Source organism: Portunus trituberculatus, chromosome 4, assembly GCF_017591435.1.
Source record: "Portunus trituberculatus isolate SZX2019 chromosome 4, ASM1759143v1, whole genome shotgun sequence".
Classification (NCBI taxonomy): domain Eukaryota; kingdom Metazoa; phylum Arthropoda; class Malacostraca; order Decapoda; family Portunidae; genus Portunus; species Portunus trituberculatus.
The window spans coordinates 5,864,595-5,885,070 of NC_059258.1; the positions used below are offsets into that span (position 1 = coordinate 5,864,595).

The following is a 20,476-nucleotide window of genomic DNA, read 5'->3' on the forward strand; positions in this document are numbered from 1 at the left end:
TACCATTGGTGTGTTTATTTTCTTGTTCTTTTGACTATATCAGTGTTTGTGTAACTGAACGTAGCTTTGTGTAATTAAGGGAGTCATTAGTTCATTATATATGGAATTCAGCTTCATTTGTCACACGCATACTTATGGTACATTGGTATTTAATCATTCCCTGTTAGCCTTTCTTAGGTCAGACATAAGGGAAAGATGTGCCGTCTGACTTCTGCAACCTCTCCACACTTCATTCCTTTATGGTGAAGGGGAAACACACACACACACACACGATTATATAGTATTGCTTTGAACACACACACACACACACACACACACACACACACACACACACAAATCACGACAGCTTGTGTAAAGGGAAGGGGAGTCGTGAGCAAATGACAGGGCACAGATGAAAAGGAAAATTATGATTGCGAGTTTGTGAATCGAAGTTGAAAAGACCTTGGAATGTTCCCCCGCCGTGATGCAGGCGCACTCATCACTGCTTGGCTTCTCCTTTTGACTCTAGGCCGTGGTCGTCTGCTGGGAAATCACAATAATTTAGGATGTGTGAGGGACGTCTCAAGAAATGCTAGGATAAGTATAATCCTTTCCCCGCTTGTCTGACGTACGAGTAATCCTAAACTAACTTTCACTTATATTACAAGCCACAAGACGCTAAATGGCCTTGTATTTACACTTACACGTTAATATTAAGGTGAAAAATGCATTATGAACATCCATATAACTGAGGAAGACCATAAACGCGAAATTGTTGGAATGAAAGGAGACCGTACGACAACTTCAGTCAGGGATGTGGCAGCAATAGATTAAATGCCCTCAAGGAAAAGAAGTATTCAGTGTGGAGTTAAGACGTGAGGGTGTACGCTCGTTGTTTTTTCCTCCACTGCTTGGTGCACATTGCCCTTCCAAAGTAGAAGAGAGACAGGCACGTGTGAGGAGAAGTTAGTGAGGGGCAGGGTGAGAGGCGAAGCGGAGAGGCAACCTGGGCGAGGCGTCTCAGGAAGTTTGAATCTGCCTCTCAACTTCCCAAAACCATAAAATGCAACATCAGGTAAGATAGGAAAGGGTTTAACTAGATCTTAAGTAGAGGTGAGGTTAGGTTAGCACAGGTGAGAGCACGGCCTATAAAACTCACTATGCTAATTATAAGGTTATTCTTGTATTGATGTTGCTTATTAACCGGTGGAAATGAAGATTATTGTAAGATAAGCATGTGTTTTTTGAAAGGTATTGAGATAAGGTGCTTGAAGGCGGCGCGGCTCAGATAAGGCATTTTTTGACCTACCACCACCACCACCACCACCACCTGGGCCGCCACGTGGGTGTGGTGGTGGTGGTCCTTTCACATTCACCCACACACGCTAAGGAAGGGTACTCCTCTGTCACACACACACACACACACACACACACACACACACACACACACACACACAGGGGTTAAAATTTGCGTATTCCTATTTAGATATCAGGCTTGTTTTATGTTAATCTGGAGAGAGAGAGAGAGAGAGAGAGAGAGAGAGAGAGAGTTTAACAGAACGTTTAATTATTTCTTCAGTTATTTATCTATTTTTTTTTAACATGCTATATTTGTTTCATTTGTTTATTTCCGAGAGAGAGAGAGAGAGAGAGAGAGAGAGAGAGAGAGAGAGAGAGAGATCCAGCCACACAAACCAACCCTTCTTTTTCCCCAGCTCTCTCTCTCTCTCTCTCTCTCTCTCTCTCTCTCTCTCTCTCATTAATTATTCCCCAAGCAAAGCCTTCCTTCTAAAGACGCGAATATCCTTCAGAAACAAAGAAACTGCTCAGACTACTACTACTACTACTACTACTACTACTACTACTACTACTACTACTACTACTACTACTACTACTACTACTACTACTACTACTACTACAGGCTAACTCAAAACTGCGAACACTACTGCTACTGCTACTGCTACTACTACTACTACTACTACTACTACTACTACTACTACTACTACTACTACTACTACAGGTTAACTCAAAACTGCGAACGCTACTACTACTACTACTACTACTACTACTACTACTACTACTACTACTACTACTACTACTACTACTACTACTACAGGTTAACTCAAAACTGCGAACGCTACTACTACTACTACTACTACTACTACTACTACTACTACTACTACTACTACTACTACTACTACTGCGGACACCACCACTATTACTACTACCATTTTTCTTTATTTTTTCTTCCTTCTATCTTTAATTTAGAGTGTTCGATTCGTCGTTAAACATTTTATTTCAATAGTAAACACAAAAGGTGAAAAAAACCAGCAAAATAATCAGAAACTACTACTACTACTACTACTACTACTACTACTACTACTACTACTACTACTACTACTACTACTACTTTTCCTTTATTTGTGCTTCCATCTTCACTGAGTTCATTTCACTTCTAGACAACATTCTTTTTCAATCGTAAACACACAAACTGAGAAAAAGGGCAAATTTTAATCAGAAACTTAACAAATTGCGTGTGTAACTTTTGGTTCACTACAAGATTACATTACGACCGCTACTGTCAACAAGAGATGTAACTACGCGAACGTTTGTGAGGTTAACTTAATGGAACGCTTAATAACCGCCTGACATCACTTAACGAGAAGATTACCAGGCTCTTAAGTAGCATTAGATTTACTTGAGAAACTCCTTTCATCTCGCTACGCCCACTAACTTCCTGCCCCTCCTCCCCCCGCGTCCCCTCCCACGGCTGCTGTTGACAGTTGCTCCGCCTCTTCAAACTGACAACTTCCATATTCTCGAAAAAATATCGTAACTTGAGAAGGGAAAGTTTATCCAGGAAATTTTGTCATGGTGTTCCTCAAGGGGGGAATATATATGTACGTAGCCTAACCCAACATTTTTTTTTTTTCGTGTGTGTGTGTGTGTGTGTGTGTGTGATATGCAGCGTTCACCAGGAAAAAAAGACAAAACCAGAATCCTTATCACATTTTTTCCTCCTCATCGTATAAAGAATGACAGGAACAAGTTTAAATTAATTTCTTCCCCCCCCCCCCCATCATCCACCTTTTGCCTGACTTTCCAAATACTTTCCCCACGCAAAGGTTCATTACAAAACTTGATCATTGTGGCGGCATTTCCTTTCATCTCCTCTCCTTCTCTTCCTCCACGTTAGGAAAATAAATTCGCTTCTCTTCTCTCGTTTTACTTGGTTTTTCTTTAACTTCGCTCGTTTTTTCTCAAGTTTCCCACGTTTTTTTTTGAGTTTCCTTGCAAGGCGTGTCATTATCACCACCTCGACTCTCATTTGGGTATCAATCTTTTTCTTACTTCCTCCGTGATTGTTTGTGCTGTTGTGGGAATTATAAGTGTTCTGTAAGGTGTTTTTTATGATTTTGTCCATACTGATAGGAAAATAAATATAAATGAAAACCCGATTGATCATTTGTGTGGCCTTAGAAAATAGCTTAAGCCTTTCAGTACTGGGACATTTTTATCTCGAGTTTGGGTGTGATTAGACGATTTTATTTACATTAGGAAGGGTCTATGAAGGTCAGAAGATTAGGTAATGGTCACAGTCTTCACTATTTCAATCTCTACATAAGTTTCTGAAGCTGTATAGAATCATCAAATAGTAAGCAGAATTAATGTGGAAACGCGGTGTGGTACTGAAGGGGTTAATGGTTTTCAGTGTTCAGACCATCGTGATATTTGTGCAGACATACAAAAAGTGAGAATAAAAGCCTCATTCTATCTTTCCGAGGCTAAAAAGGATGGCTGTGAAAAATTAGCACTAAAATATACTGGAAAAAAAGTCTTAACAGTTGATAGAGAGAGAGAGAGAGAGAGAGAGAGAGAGAGAAGATACGCGAAGTTAATAATTTGAGATGAGAACAGGTTTAACCCCTTCAGTACGGTGACGCGTTTCCATATTCATTTTGGTTGCGATCTGGCGATTTTATACACTCAGAAACATATGTAGGGATTAAAATAGTGAAGATTCTGACCAGTGAAATTCTGATCCACATAGACCCATCTCAATGTAATCGTCTAATCATATCCAAACTTAAAGATAATGCGTCCCAGTACTGAAGGGGTTAAGAACAAAGTAAGAGAAAAGAGAAAGAAAAAAAAACCTAAGAAATTTATTCGAACAAGATAATATGCAGCGAGGCATCTCTTCTATCCACCCACTGACGAATCATAGACGAATCTTAGTGTGAAATTTACGTATTGGTAGTCCGTCCTTTGGTTCCTTTGTGTGGAGTGTGGACAGGGAGGCGAACCCGGGCAGCGTCAGAGCGAAGGGTGATATGTAGGTTAGTGAAGGCTGGCCCCAGGCTTGCACGAGTACTTATTTATCGACAAGCCCAGGAGGAAGGAGGAAAGGAAAGCCTGGTTGGGAGAACTTTAAAGATTCTTATTTATTTATTCTCGTATATCTACTTCTACGTCTGTCTATCTCTACCAAATTGTTTTTTTCCTCTTAATTTGTATACCTGTTCAAGTATTTTCCTTATTATTCAGTATCGTGTATTGTATTGTCCTATCTACGAAGCTTGTATGGTCTCTTGTCCTCTCTTTCAGGTGCCTCTGTCTATCGATCACCTGTCTGTTAACCTCTATCTACTTTATCGTCACTTTTTTTCTTAGTGTATAACAAAGAGACCAGGCCGCGGAGGTGCGAGAAAATAGAATATGTATAACAAAATAACAGAGATTGTTGCCGTTTGTCGAAAGATACAAGGTGGAAGTGAAGTGAAATATGACTTAGGGAAGAGGAGATTAAATAAAGGGTGATATATGGGATGAAAACAAATGGTTATGGCTGGGAAAGGAGGATGTGGGAGGGTGAAAGGCCACGGGAGGAGGAGGAGGAGGAGGAGGAGGAGGAAAAGGAGGAGGAGGAGGAAGAAGAGGTGTAGGAAGGAAAGGGAGGAGCGTAGAAACAGAAGAATGAATGATAAGTTACATAAGTAGAAAGTAAAAAGGAAAGTGCAGGAAATGAATGAATGAGGGAGGAAGCTCACACACACACACACACACACACACACACACACACACACACACACACACACACACACACACACAGAGCATCAAGCAGGAAGCACGTAATATAAAAACGGCATTCGATATAACTTGGCACCGGCACCTCTAGCGACACACACACACACACACACACACACACACACACACACACACACACACACACACACACACAAGGTACGGCAGTCTGTCTTAGTGCGAGGACGAGGGGGAGTGAGTCAGTGAGTTAGCTATCCATCATTTTGTAGATCAGCGCGTCAGCCGTGTGTTGGGGTGCATGACACACACACACACACACACACACACACACACACACACACACACACACACACACACACACACACATTCCAAAGCAGCATACCCTAGTTAGCATATACACGGCCCAAAGTCAGGATGTCAGCATATCTCTTGCCTTACTAACGCATTCATTGTCTTGTAGGAAGCAGTGTGTAAATTGGTACAGTGGAACCATGCGCGCTTTGGGATCCGAGGGGTCTCCAAGCGCACGGGTTTGAATCCTGTCCACGGTCCGAGTGTAGGTTGGGCTTCCTCACTTGGGGCAATGGTTTCTAGCGGGTGGGCTTTGAGATAGGAGGTACCACAAAAAAGTATTCCCTTTAGCCGAGAAATTCCCGTGAAAACCCCACATGGTATAAAGAAAATAATAACGTAGCTTTTCGTTGTAGGGAAATGTTGTGTGATTAGATTAGCTAAGATAGATAAGTAATGTTAGTTTGGATAGGTTGGGTAAATTTAGGTTAGGTTAGGTTATTAAGAAGGTTAGGTTAGGTTAGTGTAGATAAAGTTATATTAGTTACAGATGAAGTTGTATTGAAATAAGTTAGATTAGATTAATTTGGTGGAGGTGGCACAGGTGACAGTGGTGGTGGTGGTGGTATAGTAGTGATAAAAAAAGGTGGTGGTGGTGGTGATGGTTGTAGAAGTGATGATAGTGGTGATATTAGTGATGGTAGTGGTGATAGAAAAGGTGATGGTGGTTGTAGTATAGTACTGACAGAAAAGGTGATGGTGGTGGTGGTGGTGGTGGTAGTAGTGATGAAGGTATAGTACTGATAGAAGAGGTGGTGGTGGTGGTGGTGATGATGATGGTGGTGTCTCAGTCATCATTCTCAGTTACGCATCTCCAAGCCGATACAGTAGTGGTGGTGATAGAAGTGGTGGTGGTGGTGGTAGTAACAGAAGTAGTGATGGTAGTAGTAGTAAGAGAAATAGTGGTGGTGGTGGTGGTGATGTGCTTGAGTCCTCTGTGTGTTGGGCAAGCAAGCAGCATCTATCCTTGGCCAACATTACAGCCTTGTTTGGTGGTGCCTAAGTGTGTTTGCGATGGTCATTCCTCGCCACACACACACACACACACACACACACACACACACACACACACACACACACACACACACACACAGTCAGTCAGTCATCATTTTCGCTTGAAAGGAGGAGCTTAAGGACAAATCATCTCTATTCTTCTTCCTTTTATTTCTTTATCATTATTATTATTATTATTATTATTATTATTATTATTATTATTATTATCATCATCATCATCATCATCATTATCTTAGTCATTTGTACGAACGCTTCATGAATCAATCTTGCAAACGGTAACAAAACTAAACACACACAAACAAACACACCAATAAAATAACAATAAAAAAACACCCACAAACACAAAACAAGCACAAATCAAGCACACGAGTAAAGAAACAACACACACACACACACACACACACACACACACGAGTGATCCGGTCCTTCCCTCAATCAGCCTTTCTGAGTGGCGGTCCAGCCCAGCAGCCTGCCGCCGTAAATAAGGCTGAATGGCACCGTGCGGGCGGCAAGGATCGCCACCTAATCCCCACATCCGCCCCACGCTCGCCTACAGTCACGCCGCCGCCTCGTTACCTCACTATCTGTCTCCTGTAGTCATTATCGTTTATGGCTCGTGATTATTATACGCTTTCATCTCTTATCGCCACTTTTTATATCTTATTTATTATTTTTTATCATTTTTTATCTCTGGTTACATGTTAATTTAATCTTGTTTATTTATTTGTTTATGTGTTATCATGCTTAACCTCTTCAGCACTAGGACGCATTTTTACCTGATGTTTTGTGTAAGATTAGACGGTTTTATTGACATTAGGAAAGGTTTACGGAAGGACATTGCGTAGAGTCTATGGAGGTCACAAGATTAATGGCCACAGTCTTCACTATTTTAATCCCCCACATACGTTTCTGAAGCTGTATAAAAATCACCAACAATGAATATGGAAACGCGTCATGGTGCTCAAGGGGTTAAGCTTTTAGTACAGTCGTGGAGACATTATACACTACTTCTTATCGCGACTTTTTTCTTCTTATTTATTATATTTTCTTTAGTCTTAGGTTACAAGATAATTTAGACTCTCATTTTTTATATATGTAATCTTACTAAAGCTTGTATTCTAATCATAGAGACATACACTTTTACATCTTATTTGTTTCTATTATTTTTATCTTAGGTTGCATGTTAATTTAGTCTCTCATGTTTAGTTATTTATTTACTGACTTTTTATGACATGTAATCGTGCAAGGCCTTATTAACAATCATGGAAACAAAAAACGCGTTCACCTCTTATCTCATTTATTTATTCTTTATTATTCTTATTCTGAGAAGCATGTTAATTTAGTTAGTCTCTCATGTTTACTTATTTAATTACTGACTTTTTTTTATATGGTATTGTATTTAATTCTTATTTGAATCACAGAACATCTCCCACAAGAAATGGTTAAACTCAACAGAATATTAAAAACATGCTTGGAAAAACTCAGCAATTTCCACTAAACATGCAAATCTACATCTGGAATCATGGAAACACCCTTGAAAACTCTAATAACTTAAAGTATAACATGTGAAGCTAGCGAGAGGATATTGGAAACACCCTTGAACCTACAAAAACTTTTACGAGAGCCGCTTATAAATGTGAGAGAAGTGGCAGAAACATTGAATAGAAAGGAGAAAGTTATCTAAATGCATTGGTAGAAACTTTAATGCATATTTTGAAAGATTGAAGTAGTTACAGACAAGACTTTCCTTTCAAAACACGGGAAATTTGAATTCTTAACGCGTCAGGTCGAAAGTTGGCAAGCAGTAAGGCGAAAGATTTTATTTATTTACTTTTTACTTATCTCCCTTGCGTTATCTTGAATATATTTAGTGTTAACGTTTGTTCCTGCTTGTCAACCCGTGTCCTTGCCGGTGTTTGTTTGTTTGTCAATACTTTGAGGTCTTAGTCTCGCCGCCTTTTTTTTTTTTTTTTTTTTGCCTAGTGTTTGTCTGTTTGGCATTGTGTGTTGGCGTGTTGGTTTATCATACCTGTAACTTAGTTCTTGGCGCCTTCCAACATGCGAGGTGCCCCCTGCATACATATTTTACACGTGTGTGTGTGTGTGTTTGTGTGTATGTGCGTGTTTGAGCTCGCGTGCTTCCCTACACACACACACACACACACACACACACACACACACACACACACACACACACACACACACCAATCTCAAATACATTATGCTATCATTCAATTCTCTTATAACTTGTAACACGAGGAATTGATTTGTGTGTGCGTGTACGTGCGTAAACGTGTGTGTGTGTGTGTGTGTGTGTGTGTGTGTGTGTGTGTGTGTGTGTGTGTGTGCTACTCATAAACTCTCACTCTCACTCTCTCTCCATTTCTTCCTTCTGGCTTCGTAGAAAACGCAAAAAATATGTGGTCACTTGTCATCGGTAGCAAGAGAAATACTAATAAGACTTTAATTCACATACTTTTAAACTCATCGTAACCCTGGCATTTATTACAAGCCAAGTGAGAAGCGACTGACTCACCCGCTGGCAGTTGAGGACGATACTTTGAAATTTACAAGCACGATAGTTTGAAATTTACGAATATTACGTTATGAAGGGACTCATTTTCGTTTTATCTCTCCATCTTTCTATCTTTCTCTATTCGTTCTCTCCTGCGTTGCGTATTGGTTGAAGGAGAAGAAAAGGAGGAGGAGAAGGAATAGGAGAAAAGACAATGATGTATAGAAGGAGGAGAAAAATGATAGGAGTACGATAGAAAATAAAAAAAAGTGATAAAGTTCAGAGAAATGAATAGACGAGAAAGAAAAAAAAAGACGAAAAACACAAAATTAGAGAATGAAGGAGCATGAATAACAAAGGAAAGGAAATAAAGGAAGAAGAAGAAGAGGGGGAAAGGATGTTTGGATGAAAATAAACAGAAGAGGAAAGAGGAAGAGGAAGATAAGAATGAAGAGGAATACGATTAATGAGAGAGAGAGAGAGAGAGAGAGAGAGAGAGAGAGAGAGAGAGAGAGAGAGAGAGAGAAGGTGAAGGACGTAAATGAAAATAAACAAAAGGAGGAACATGAAGATTAGAAGAACAAAGAGGAAGAAGAGGAGAATAAAGAAGAATGAAGGAAAAGAAAATACCTTGAGGAAAAGAAAAAGAAGGAGGAAATGATGAGGAAGAGGAGGACGAGGAGGAAATGAAAATAAACAGAGTAAAGAGGAGGAGGAGGAGGATTACAAGGACAAAAGAAAGACTAAGAAAAACAGGAGGACGAGGAGGAGGAGGAGGAGGAGGAAGAGGATTACGAAGACCTGAAAAATAACAAGGAAGAAGAAGAAGAAGAAGAAAATGATGATGATGATGATGATGATAAAAAGAACCAGCTAAATCTCAGCCTGTCCTTTCTCTAACCCTCAAAAGTGACACTATCCAGCCGCTCATTCATCCATCATTTATTCATCAAGTGTCCGTGTAAATATGATAATGAATAAACCAGCTGCGGGAACTACTGTCAAGGAGAGAGAGAGAGAGGGAGAGGTGAGAGCGAGAGCGAGAGGGAGCAAGAGAGAAAGAGAGAGGGAGAGAAAAGGCCGCTAGGGAGGGTGGAGGAGAGAGGGAGAGAGAGAGAATGGCGGTTGAATTTACTCTCTCTCTCTCTCTCTCTCTCTCTCTCTCTCTCTCTCTCTGGTTCTTAAATAGTGTTCTAATATTTTTCTCGCCTTTTTTCGTCTTTTCTCGTGATATCTCGTTCTTTTTAATATTCTGTGCTTCAAAGATAATATGAATCAGCTTTTCACTGCTTTTTCTCGCCTTTTCTCGTCTTTTCTCGTCTTTTCTCGTGGTGTGTCGGATTTCTACTATTCTGTGCTGGAAATTATTGGCGTTTTCCATCTTTTCTTGATTCTGGTTAGTCTTACGTGTTAAGTGAACGTTATATGGTTTCTTTAAGAGGTTTTGATTCTATTATTGATTATTCGTTTTTTCTAAGATGTGTTCATGGTTGTACTGTTAATTATACGGGTTTGTTAAGGCTCTTTTATGATTCTAGTTAATTCAAATGGTTTAGTTGAAGTTATTGGGGTTTTGTAAGGTGTTTGTATGATTTAGTTAATTATCGAGGATTTACTTGAAGTGGTTTGGGTTTTCTAAGATATTTTAATGAATCTACTCTTAATTACGCTGGTTTTCTAAGATACTTTTTATGAATTGAGTTAATTAAAGTGTTTAGTTAAAGTAATTGGGGTATTGTAGGTTTTATGATTGTAGCGGTACTTTGATAGGTTCTGGTGGGAGTCATTGGTATGTGTAGCGTGTTGTTGACTAGTGGGGGTTAAACAAAATTTTATGGAAGTTACTGGAATTGCTATGGTATTTTGATGGTTCTAGGGGAAATTAATAGATTTTCAAGAGTTTGTATGGTTCTTATTAAAAAGAAATAGTAAGTGTTCTGCGTTATTAAATATCTTAAGAACGTTATTAATAAAATAAAAAACTTAGCATTCAAAGTTTTTAGAATACGAGATGAAGAAAGATAAGGAAATAATGCTACGTATATGATAATAATAATAATAATAATAATAATAATAATAATAATGAAAGTAAAAATAATAAAAATAATAATAATAATGATAATATTAATGATGATGATAATAATGATAATAATAATAATAATAATAATAATAATAATAATAATAATGACAATAAGGTGACAAATAAGGAGATAAGCAATTACTGCAACTTAATTAAGAAAGTGAATGTGAAATTCTCTCTCTCTCTCTCTCTCTCTCTCTCTCTCTCTCTCTCTCTCTCTCTCTCTCTCATTCTTTAAAGAAACGTCAAATTTTGCGAATGGAGTTGCGTGTTCGCGTGTTTCTCTCTCTCTCTCTCTCTCTCTCTCTCTCTCTCTCTCTCTCTCTCTCTCTCTCTCTGCGTGGCGGCATTCGGAGGAAGGAATGGCGAAGCAGGTGGACAGGAGAGAGAGAGAGAGAGAGAGAGAGAGAGAGAGAGAGAGAGAGAGAGAGAGAGGCGACGGTTGCGATGTCAGTGAGTGGAATTTCCCTGGAACCTTGTGTGTGGTGACGTCACTGCCACCACCACCACCACCACCACCACCACCAGCCATGCCCTATTCCCATCACTCCCATTACAATTCACGTCCCCTATCTGCCCTCCATCTCCTCATAGGCTCATATCCTTCTTCGCCTTTGTTCACTCATCTAGACTAATTCCCAAGGTTACAGATAGGATTAGCTACTTTTTGTTTTCTATCTCTTTTTTCTATTTTCAGATTTTATAGATATGATTTACTATGTGTGTTTGTTTTTTCCTCTTTCTATTTTCAGATGTGACAGAATGATTTGGTGTGTGTATTTGTTTTTTTTTTTTTTCTATTTTCAAATGTTACATATATGATTTGCTATGTATTTATTTTATTTTATCTTTTTTTTAAGCTTTGGTTCAGAATCGTTGATGAATAGTAGAATCATAGGAAACATTCTCGGAAATCTAAGTTTCTTGTGGAACTTATAAAAAGAAGACTATATAATTTTGAGAACACCAATAACACTCGATAATAACTAAACTATTTCTTGTCATGAAAACTCTATTAAATCCTTATAACTAACGATTAACTTATAGAACTGTCGTTATATTAGTGACAGCTTCCTTGAGAACCCCTTAACTCATTACACCCTCCCTGAACATCACCAGAATCATGAAAACACTAGAAAACTCGATAACGTCCACTGCAGCTTGTACAACTCCGTCAGACTCATGAAAGTAACCTTGAAAACCTCACTTACTTTCACTAGAGCCTGTTGTACCGTCACTTGAATAATAGAAACACCTTTGCAAACTCCCAGTATCATTTAGAACATGTACAAGTGGAATAATATCACTTTAAATACAATAACCTCAACATTTCTCCCTCCCCCTTTTATTCCTTCATAATCTTCCAGCGGCTCTCTGAAATCTGGACTAATGGCGGCTTTTGTCCATCTTCCCGTCACATTTCTTCCTTCTAAGCTCATCTCTGACCTTAGGTGATCGCTAGAGCCTCCAGCTGAATTAATTACGGGAATCAGAAGTGCAAGGTGTTGCGGGGGTGGCGGGGTGACGGCGGTGTGAGGCGGGGTGTCAGTATGTAGCGGCAGTGGTGGTGGTGGTGGTGGTCCGGTTCACTTCTCCGTCTGGACTTTGAAGGCCGCGTCAGTTTACCACTTCCCAGTTTTTATTGTTCGCTAATGACACCTTCCTTGTCATATCTTGCGGCTGGCAGGGATGCATTTTTGGACTGTCTTGATAGAGTTAATTACCTATGTGGTGTTTCCCTGTCAGTCTTTGGTCCATATTCTGAAAACTAGTCTGCTTCGCACCTACACTGTTAAAAATCTTTATTAATTAAGTTACACAAGCTTTTAAAAGGTATTTCTTTGATTCTAGTGATAAATTAACTAGGTTTAGGAATTATCAGCAGGAGAAACATCCCTCTGATTATTTATGTGACCTTTAAGAATATTTATAGTGAGAGGAAAGCCAGGAAGAGTGGAAATGTTAAGATGTTCCCTACTCGATCAGTTTAAAGTTAGTCTTTTAAAAGGTGTTTCTATGATTCTAGAGATACATTAACAAAACTTATACATTATCAGCCTTAAAGAGTAGGTGTAGTAAGAGAGCAAAGCGGTGGAAGGATGGAAATGCTAAAATGTTCCTAACGCGATGACTTGAAGGAATATCATACGTCAGGCAGCGCAGCAAGGCCAGACTGTCACCTTTGACCCCGACACAATGACACCTCCACTAAATTTAAACGCATTGGGGGGAGAGGCGGGTATTGCAAACAAGGGGAGAGTGAGTGTGTCTTTTTTCGTTGAGTTAGCTGATGGAACGCCAGTCATCCATCTCGCGCGGCCAGCCAAGGTGTGAAGTAATGCAGTGCGGAGTGAAGAAGTTAAGCTCATAATTTCTGGAAGTTTTTGTCAAGGGAAATCTCTGTTGCCAAAATTTAGTGTTGTTTGTATGTATGTTTGTGTGTATATACGAGTTATTGTATGGGATTATTGTTGCTATTATTTCTGATTTTTTTTCTTGATCCTCGTCCTCCTCCTCCTCCTCCTCCTCCTCCTCCTCCTCCTCCTCCTCCTCCTCCTCCTCCTCCTCCTCCTCCTCCTCCTACTACTACTACTACTACTACTACTACTACTACTATTTCTGTTATTGTTGTTGTTACTTATGCTGTTAAAATAGGTAAAGAAATGCCTAATTATCAAGGGGGAGAGACAAATAAACAAACGAACAGCAACAACAACAACAACAGACGAGTAGACATGTCCTTTCCAATTTACTAAGACTGGGTCACTCACACACACACACACACACACACACACACACACACACACACACACACACACACACACACACACACCTCTAATGAGCCAGCCAGCCACTCTGTCGCCTTAAATAGGACGTAGGGAGGAAATAAATAGCAATAAGGTGAAGAAATAATGCGATAATAAGGACAAATGAGGAAGTGAAGGGAACATAAACAACAACATCAAGGCTTTTAAATTGTTTATGTTATTAGGCTTTTTCATTTATTCACGTGATTTCCTGCTCCTCCTCCTCCTTCCTTCTTTTTCTTTTCTTTCTGTCTTTCTTCTTCTTCTTCTTCTTCTTCTTCTTCTTCTTCTTCTTCTTCTTCTTCTTCTTCTTCTTCTTCTTCTTCTTTTCCGTAGCATCCCTTGTTATTGTTCTCCTGCCCCTTCCTACTTCCTCCTCCTCCTCCTCCTCCTCCTCTTCCTCTTCCTCTTCCTCCAGGCTATCATCTTCCTCTTTTCCTTACTTCAAACCAACATAAGGATAGAAGCTGAAGAAGAAATTGTCCTCCTCCTCCTCCTCCTCCTCCTCCTCCTCCTCCTCCTCCTCCTCCTCCTCCTCCTCCTTTCCTCCCTTATTTCACACGAACACAAAAACTGTAAGGAAAAAAAAAAGAGGGAAAAAGTCTGTCATCTCCTCATTAGCGTTCCCTTTCGTCCCATAAGAGAGAGAGAGAGAGAGAGAGAGAGAGAGAGAGAGAGAGAGAGAGAGAGAGAGGGAGGTTAGTTGGAGTGGCAAGATGGTGGTCTAATAACCTCACCTCAACACCCTCCTGACCTTCTTTCTTGCACCTTAAGCTTCGATCGTTTCTTAGCTTAGCATGTCTTTTTCATTTCCCTTAATTGGTTGTTGCTTATTGGTTCGTTCAGCTTGACATTTATTATTATTATTATTATTATTATTATTATTATTATTATTATTAGGCATTTCGTTATTAATTTCTACGAGTCTTATTATTTTTTATTCAATTTTTCTTTCTTTCCTTTCTTTGTTTATTGAATTGTGGATTTTTTTGTTGTTTTGTGTATTAGAGTTGGTTTATTTTCGTTTTTCTTTTTTTTTTTTTTTTTTTTTGTGTCTGTTTTATTGTTTTTATTTTATTGTGTTTGTTTTTCTTTTGGGGATTTATGTTCGCTTTCTTGTTTTCTTCTTAGCTCATTTGAATACGATTTGTTCTTCTTTTTCTTCTTCTTCTTCTTCTTCTTCTTCTAGTCCTCCTCCTCCTCCTCCTCCTTTTCGCTTTTCTTTCTTGTTTTTGTTCTTGTACTTGTTATTCTTCTTTTTCTTGTTCTTATTGTTGTTGTTGTTGTTCTTTTTCTACATCCTCTATAGCAACAAATACCACCACCATCACCACAGCCGAGGAATAAAAAAAAAAAAAAAACAACGTACTAAATTGATACCCCGTTGGAAAGACCGATAATTTTTAGGAGCTTAAATCTTGGTGAAGGGATAGAGACAGACAGACAGACAGAGACACATTGACCAGTAGATGTATCACCTTTAATTGCGGCCAGCGTCTTGTAGAGAGAGAGAGAGAGAGAGAGAGAGAGAGAGAGAGAGAGGAAAATGCGTCTCCTTGAGTAATGGTGTGAAGGGAGATAAGAAGGGCGTTTCTCTCTCTCTCTCTCTCTCTCTCTCTCTCTCTCTCTCTCTCTCTCTCTCTTCAAACTTTCGACTCCCTCTCTCTCATTCGCATTGTTTGACATCCTTTCCATGCTCTCTCTCTCTCTCTCTCTCTCTCTCTCTCTCTCTCTCTCTCTCTCTCTCTCTCTCTCTCTCTCTCTCTCTCTCTCTCTCTCTCTCTCACTCACTCACACACACACACACACACACACACACACACACACACACACACACACACACACACACACACACACACACCATCTGCAATCTGTCAGATTGTTGACACTAGAGTCGAGTTCCCTCACACTTGAGAGAGAGAGAGAGAGAGAGAGAGAGAGAGAGAGAGAGAGAGAGAGAGAGAGAGAGAGAGAGAGAGAGAGCTCCCAATGCTACTACTACTATACTACTACTACTACTACTACTACTACTACTACTACTGCTGCTGCTGCTGCTGCTGCTGCTGCTGCTGCTGCTGCTACTACTACTACTGCTGCTACTACTGCTACTACTACTGCTGCTGCTGCTGCTGCTGCTGCTGCTGCTGCTGCTGCTGCTGCTACTACTACAACAACATATGAACATAAGAAAAGAGGGAAGCTGCAAGAGCCCGCCAGGCGTACACGAGGCAGTCCCTGTGTTTTCAAGCTACCTAATTCCATCTATCTTCCCCATCCATGAACTTATCTAACCTTCCCTCAAAGCTCCCTACTGACTCACCCCTGACCACATGACCACTGAGACTGTTCCACTCATCAAACACTCTGTTTGAAAACCAGTTTCTTCCCATTTCCTTCCTAAACCTGAATTTTTCAAGTTTAAACCCATTATTTCTGGTTCTTTCCCCGCTACTGATCCTAAGAACTTCATTCATGTCCCCTTTCTTAAAACCCTTATACCACTTAAATACTTCTATCAGGTCTCCTCTTAACCTACGTTTCTCTACTCTACTACTAACAATACTACTGCTACTGCTACTGCTACTGCTACTACTACTACTACTACTACTACTACTACTACTACTACTACTACTACTACTACTACTACTACTACTGGCTTACTATATCTGGTTCCCCGCCAAGCCTCATCAGGTGGCACTGTTTATGACGCCAGTGCCACACTTGAGTGCCATGGCGAGGAGTGCCGTGACAGTACGCCTTGCAAAGTGGCACCTTCAGTCTAGCCAGTTGTCCCTGTCTCACGCACCCACACACACACACACACACACACACACACACACACACACACACACACACACACACACACACACACACACAGGTGGTTAGATAGTGACACGGATATACACACAAACTCTCTCTCTCTCTCTCTCTCTCTCTCTCTCTCTCTCTCTCTCTCTCTCTCTCTCTCTCTCTCTCTCTCTCTCTCTGCCCTTTTAGCCTTTTCACATATTCCTTCATCCTTTTCCTCGCCATCATCACATTTTTCCTTATTCCACGTAACATTTAACTCAATTGAAGTGGAGAAGGAAAGCGGTAGAAATAATATTAGAAAATGTAGAACGAAAGCCAAAGGTAATGTGACCAGCACTTCCAGAATGTTTAACGTCTTCACCTTAATATTTAGTCTTAGAATCCGTCTGTGCATCCATTGTTTTGTTAAGAGGATGTTTGTAAAGCTTGTATACTGAAACACTCTGCTCTCTCACCGCTATTTTCAAAGGCCACAGATATGGTTAGCAGGGTGCTCAAGATTGTTTCTCCTGTTAAGAATGTAGAAATATTGTTAATCTGTCACTAGAACACACAGCCGAATTCTCAAGATTGTTTCTCCTGTTAAGAATGTAGAAATATTGTTAATCTGTCACTAGAACACACAGAGATGATAAGCCGAATTCTCAAGACTGTTTATCCTGTTAAGAATGTAGAAATAGTGTTAATCTTTCACTAGAACCACAAGACGCACTTAAAAATGTAAACCCGTATATAACTTCAACTATAACTATACTTACTTACTTACTTACTTGCTTAATTCAGCATTCATCAGTTTAGAGAGATTAACCCCTTCAGTACTGAGACACATTTACACCATTTTATTGACATTAGGAAGGGTCTATGGAGGTCGGAAGAGTAATGGCCAGAGTCTTCACTATTTTAATCCCTCACCTAAGTTTCTGAAGCTGTATAGAACTGTATAGAATTACCAGATATTAAGCAGAATGAATATGGAAACGCGTCATGGTACTTAAAGGGGTTAATTGTGTTTAGTAATGTTTGTTTTGACGTGATGTGCATTGTGAATAGTGTGTGTGTGTGTGTGTGTGTGTGTGTGTGTGTGTGTGTGTGTGTGTGTGTGTGTGTGTGTCTAACAGTCTGTGGTTGTTACAGGCGAGGTGGTAGTGGCGTCTTGAGATGGGAGGCCGGTGGACAAGATGGGTCCTGGTGGCGGTGGTAGTGGTCGTGGGCGTCCCTACCTTAGCCCAGCAGAGCCGAACCAACTGGGGGCGGCAGACACCTTCCCAGACTCCACGCCGCCACCACGCCCCTTCCACGACCCCACCCACACGGAGGTCATGGTGGGACGTAGCGAACGCCCGGCACCATGACCCTGCACGCCCATCCATTCGAGAGTCGTGGACGGAGGGGCAAAGACAGGACTCACACGCACGCCAGGAGTACTCACCACGCCTGTCCAACCCACGCCACGTCCCCGCCAGTACACGCCGGCGGGAGCACTACCCAGCACTCAGAAGGACACAGGCTTACCCACAAAGACGTGCCCGTAAGCCAGTCAGCAGTAGGGACCCACCAGTCTTCCAGTCAGCACGTCAGCACCAAGCCACCCTGCATAATGCCATTCCAGAACACCACCAGCACCAGCAGCACCACCAGCAGGCTAAGAGGTGGCAGAAGGCCCAGCAGCAGCACCGGCCAGCCAGCAGCACCGCCAGCACTACCAGAAGGGACCGCCGGCCTAACATAGTGCTGATTATGACGGATGATCAGGATGTGGAGCTTGGTGAGTGCTGAGTGCTGACCTGTTTGTTGATTTGTTGATTGGTTTATTGTGATTATTTGTGTGGTTTGTTGTCTTTCAAAGTGCTGACTAATTGCTGGAATATTGTAGAGTTTAATTCTTATTTCCGGTGTGATCTTTACTTGCTTTGCTTACACTAACCTAAGCTAACCTAACCTAACCTAACCTAACCTAACTTTACCTTACCTAACCTAACCTAACCTAACCTAACCTCACCTCACCTCACCTCACCTAACCTAACCTAACCTAACCTAACCTAACCTAACCTAACCTAACCTAACCTAACCTTACCTTACCTAACCTAACCTAACCTAACCTAACCTAACCTAACCTTACCTTGCCTTAACCTAACCTAACCTAACCTAACCTAACCTAACCTAACCTAACCTAACCTAACCTACCTAACCTAACCTAACCTAACCTAACCTAACCTAACCTAACCTAACCTAACCTAACCTAACCTAACCTTACCTAACCTAACCTAACCTAACCTAACCTAACCTAACCTAACCTAACCTAACCTAACCTAACCTAACCTAACCTTACTTAACCCAACCCAAACCAACTCAACCAAACCAAACCCAACCAAATTAAAATAGACCCAACCCAACACAACCTAAACTTAACCTAACCCCAAAACAACCTAACCTAACCTCACGTAACCCTGGACACCCCACAGGTTCCCTAAACTACATGCCTTACCTGATGGAGCAGTTAAGAGACCGGGGCGCCTATTTCCCTAACGCCTACTGCTCCACGCCCATCTGCTGCCCCTCTCGCTCCTCTCTCCTGACGGGCCTGTACATTCACAACCACGAGGTAAGACACGGATGGGAAGAGGAAGGGGTGAGGAAGAAGGAAGAGGAATAGAAGAAGGAAAGGGGTGAGGAAGGTGGGAGAAGGGAAGGGTGAGGGAGAGGAAAAGGGAGAAAGGAGGGATGGGAGAGAGGAAGAAGAATATGGAAGAGGTGAGGAAGGAAAGGGAAAAGGAATGAGGGATGGGAAGAAGGGGAAGAAGAAGAGGAGGAAGGAAGATGGAGGAGTGAGGAACAAAGGAGGAGAAGGGTGAGAGAGGGGAAGAGAAAGAAGGTATGGGTGAGAAGAAGAAGAAGGAAGATGGAGGGGTGAGGAAGAAGGGAGGGGGAAGAGGGGTGAGAGGTGAGGTATAAGAAGGGAGGAATAAAGGGAGAGAAGAAAGAGCGAAAGAGGAACAAGAAAAGGATGAGAGAGGGGAAGAGAGAGAAGGGGGAGAGGTGAGTGAGGGGAAGAAGAAGGAAGAGGTGAATAAAAATGGCTATGACTAACAAAAGGAAGGCACCAGGACAGGATAGGTAAGCAGAAAAGGTAAACTAATATGATTTGTTGTTTATTCTGACGGTTCCCACGCCTCCTGTCTTGCCTTGGGAACTAGATTGGCAGGATTCCCTCAGGTGTGTGCAGGTGACAAGTGTGTGGCAGGTAAACAGTGCTATAATGTTCTGGTGTTGCAATTTGAAGTCAGCGTGCGTCACACCTCATGGAACTCACCTGTGACTGAAGGAGGTGTTGTAGTATAGGTTATTGTATTTACTCTCTCTCTCTCTCTCTCTCTCTCAGCTTTTTTGCATTATTATCTTGTTGTGTTAAGTTCTCTCTCTTTTTTTTTTTCTCTTTTCTTCTTCTCTCTTCTCTTATCTTCCTTCCACTTTCGTATGATTTTCTCTCTACTTTGTTTTTCATATTGTTTCGTCTCTCTCTCTCTCTCTCTCTCTCTCTCTCTCTCTCTCTCTCTCTCTCTCTCTCTCTCTCTCTCTCTCTCTCTCTCTCTCTCTCTCTCTCTCTCAGTTACTCGGTTTCTCTTTCTTTCGTCATTTTGTTCATTTGTCACTTTTTTTTTTCAAGTCCACTCGCTCCCTCTTATCTCTCCTCTCCTTATCTCTCCTCTCCTTGTCTCTCCTCTACTCTCCTTTCCTCTCTTATTTTCTTTTTTCTCTCCTTACGTCTATTGCATGTCTCCCTGTTCTTCTCTTCTCTCTTTTCCTTCCCCCGTCTCATCCCTCCTCTCTTTTCGTCTTATCTAATCCTCTATCCTCTTCTCTCTTCTCCTCTTT

At 41.0% G+C, this 20,476-nt stretch overlaps 1 protein-coding gene across 2 annotated transcripts in view; it reads left to right on the forward strand.

Moving 5' to 3' along the window:
- Positions 1–829: 829 nt before the first annotated feature.
- The window catches only part of LOC123512110 (extracellular sulfatase Sulf-1-like), a 70,631-nt gene continuing 50,984 nt past the window's right edge, over positions 830–20,476 (forward strand). For both annotated transcript variants that reach the window (XM_045268345.1, XM_045268355.1), the window contains exons 1-3: positions 830–1,054; positions 17,738–18,368; positions 19,066–19,205. In XM_045268345.1, the coding sequence (XP_045124280.1) occupies positions 17,762–18,368; positions 19,066–19,205 (747 nt within the window). In that variant the 5' untranslated portion in view covers positions 830–1,054; positions 17,738–17,761. The remainder of the gene's footprint in view (positions 1,055–17,737; positions 18,369–19,065; positions 19,206–20,476) is intronic.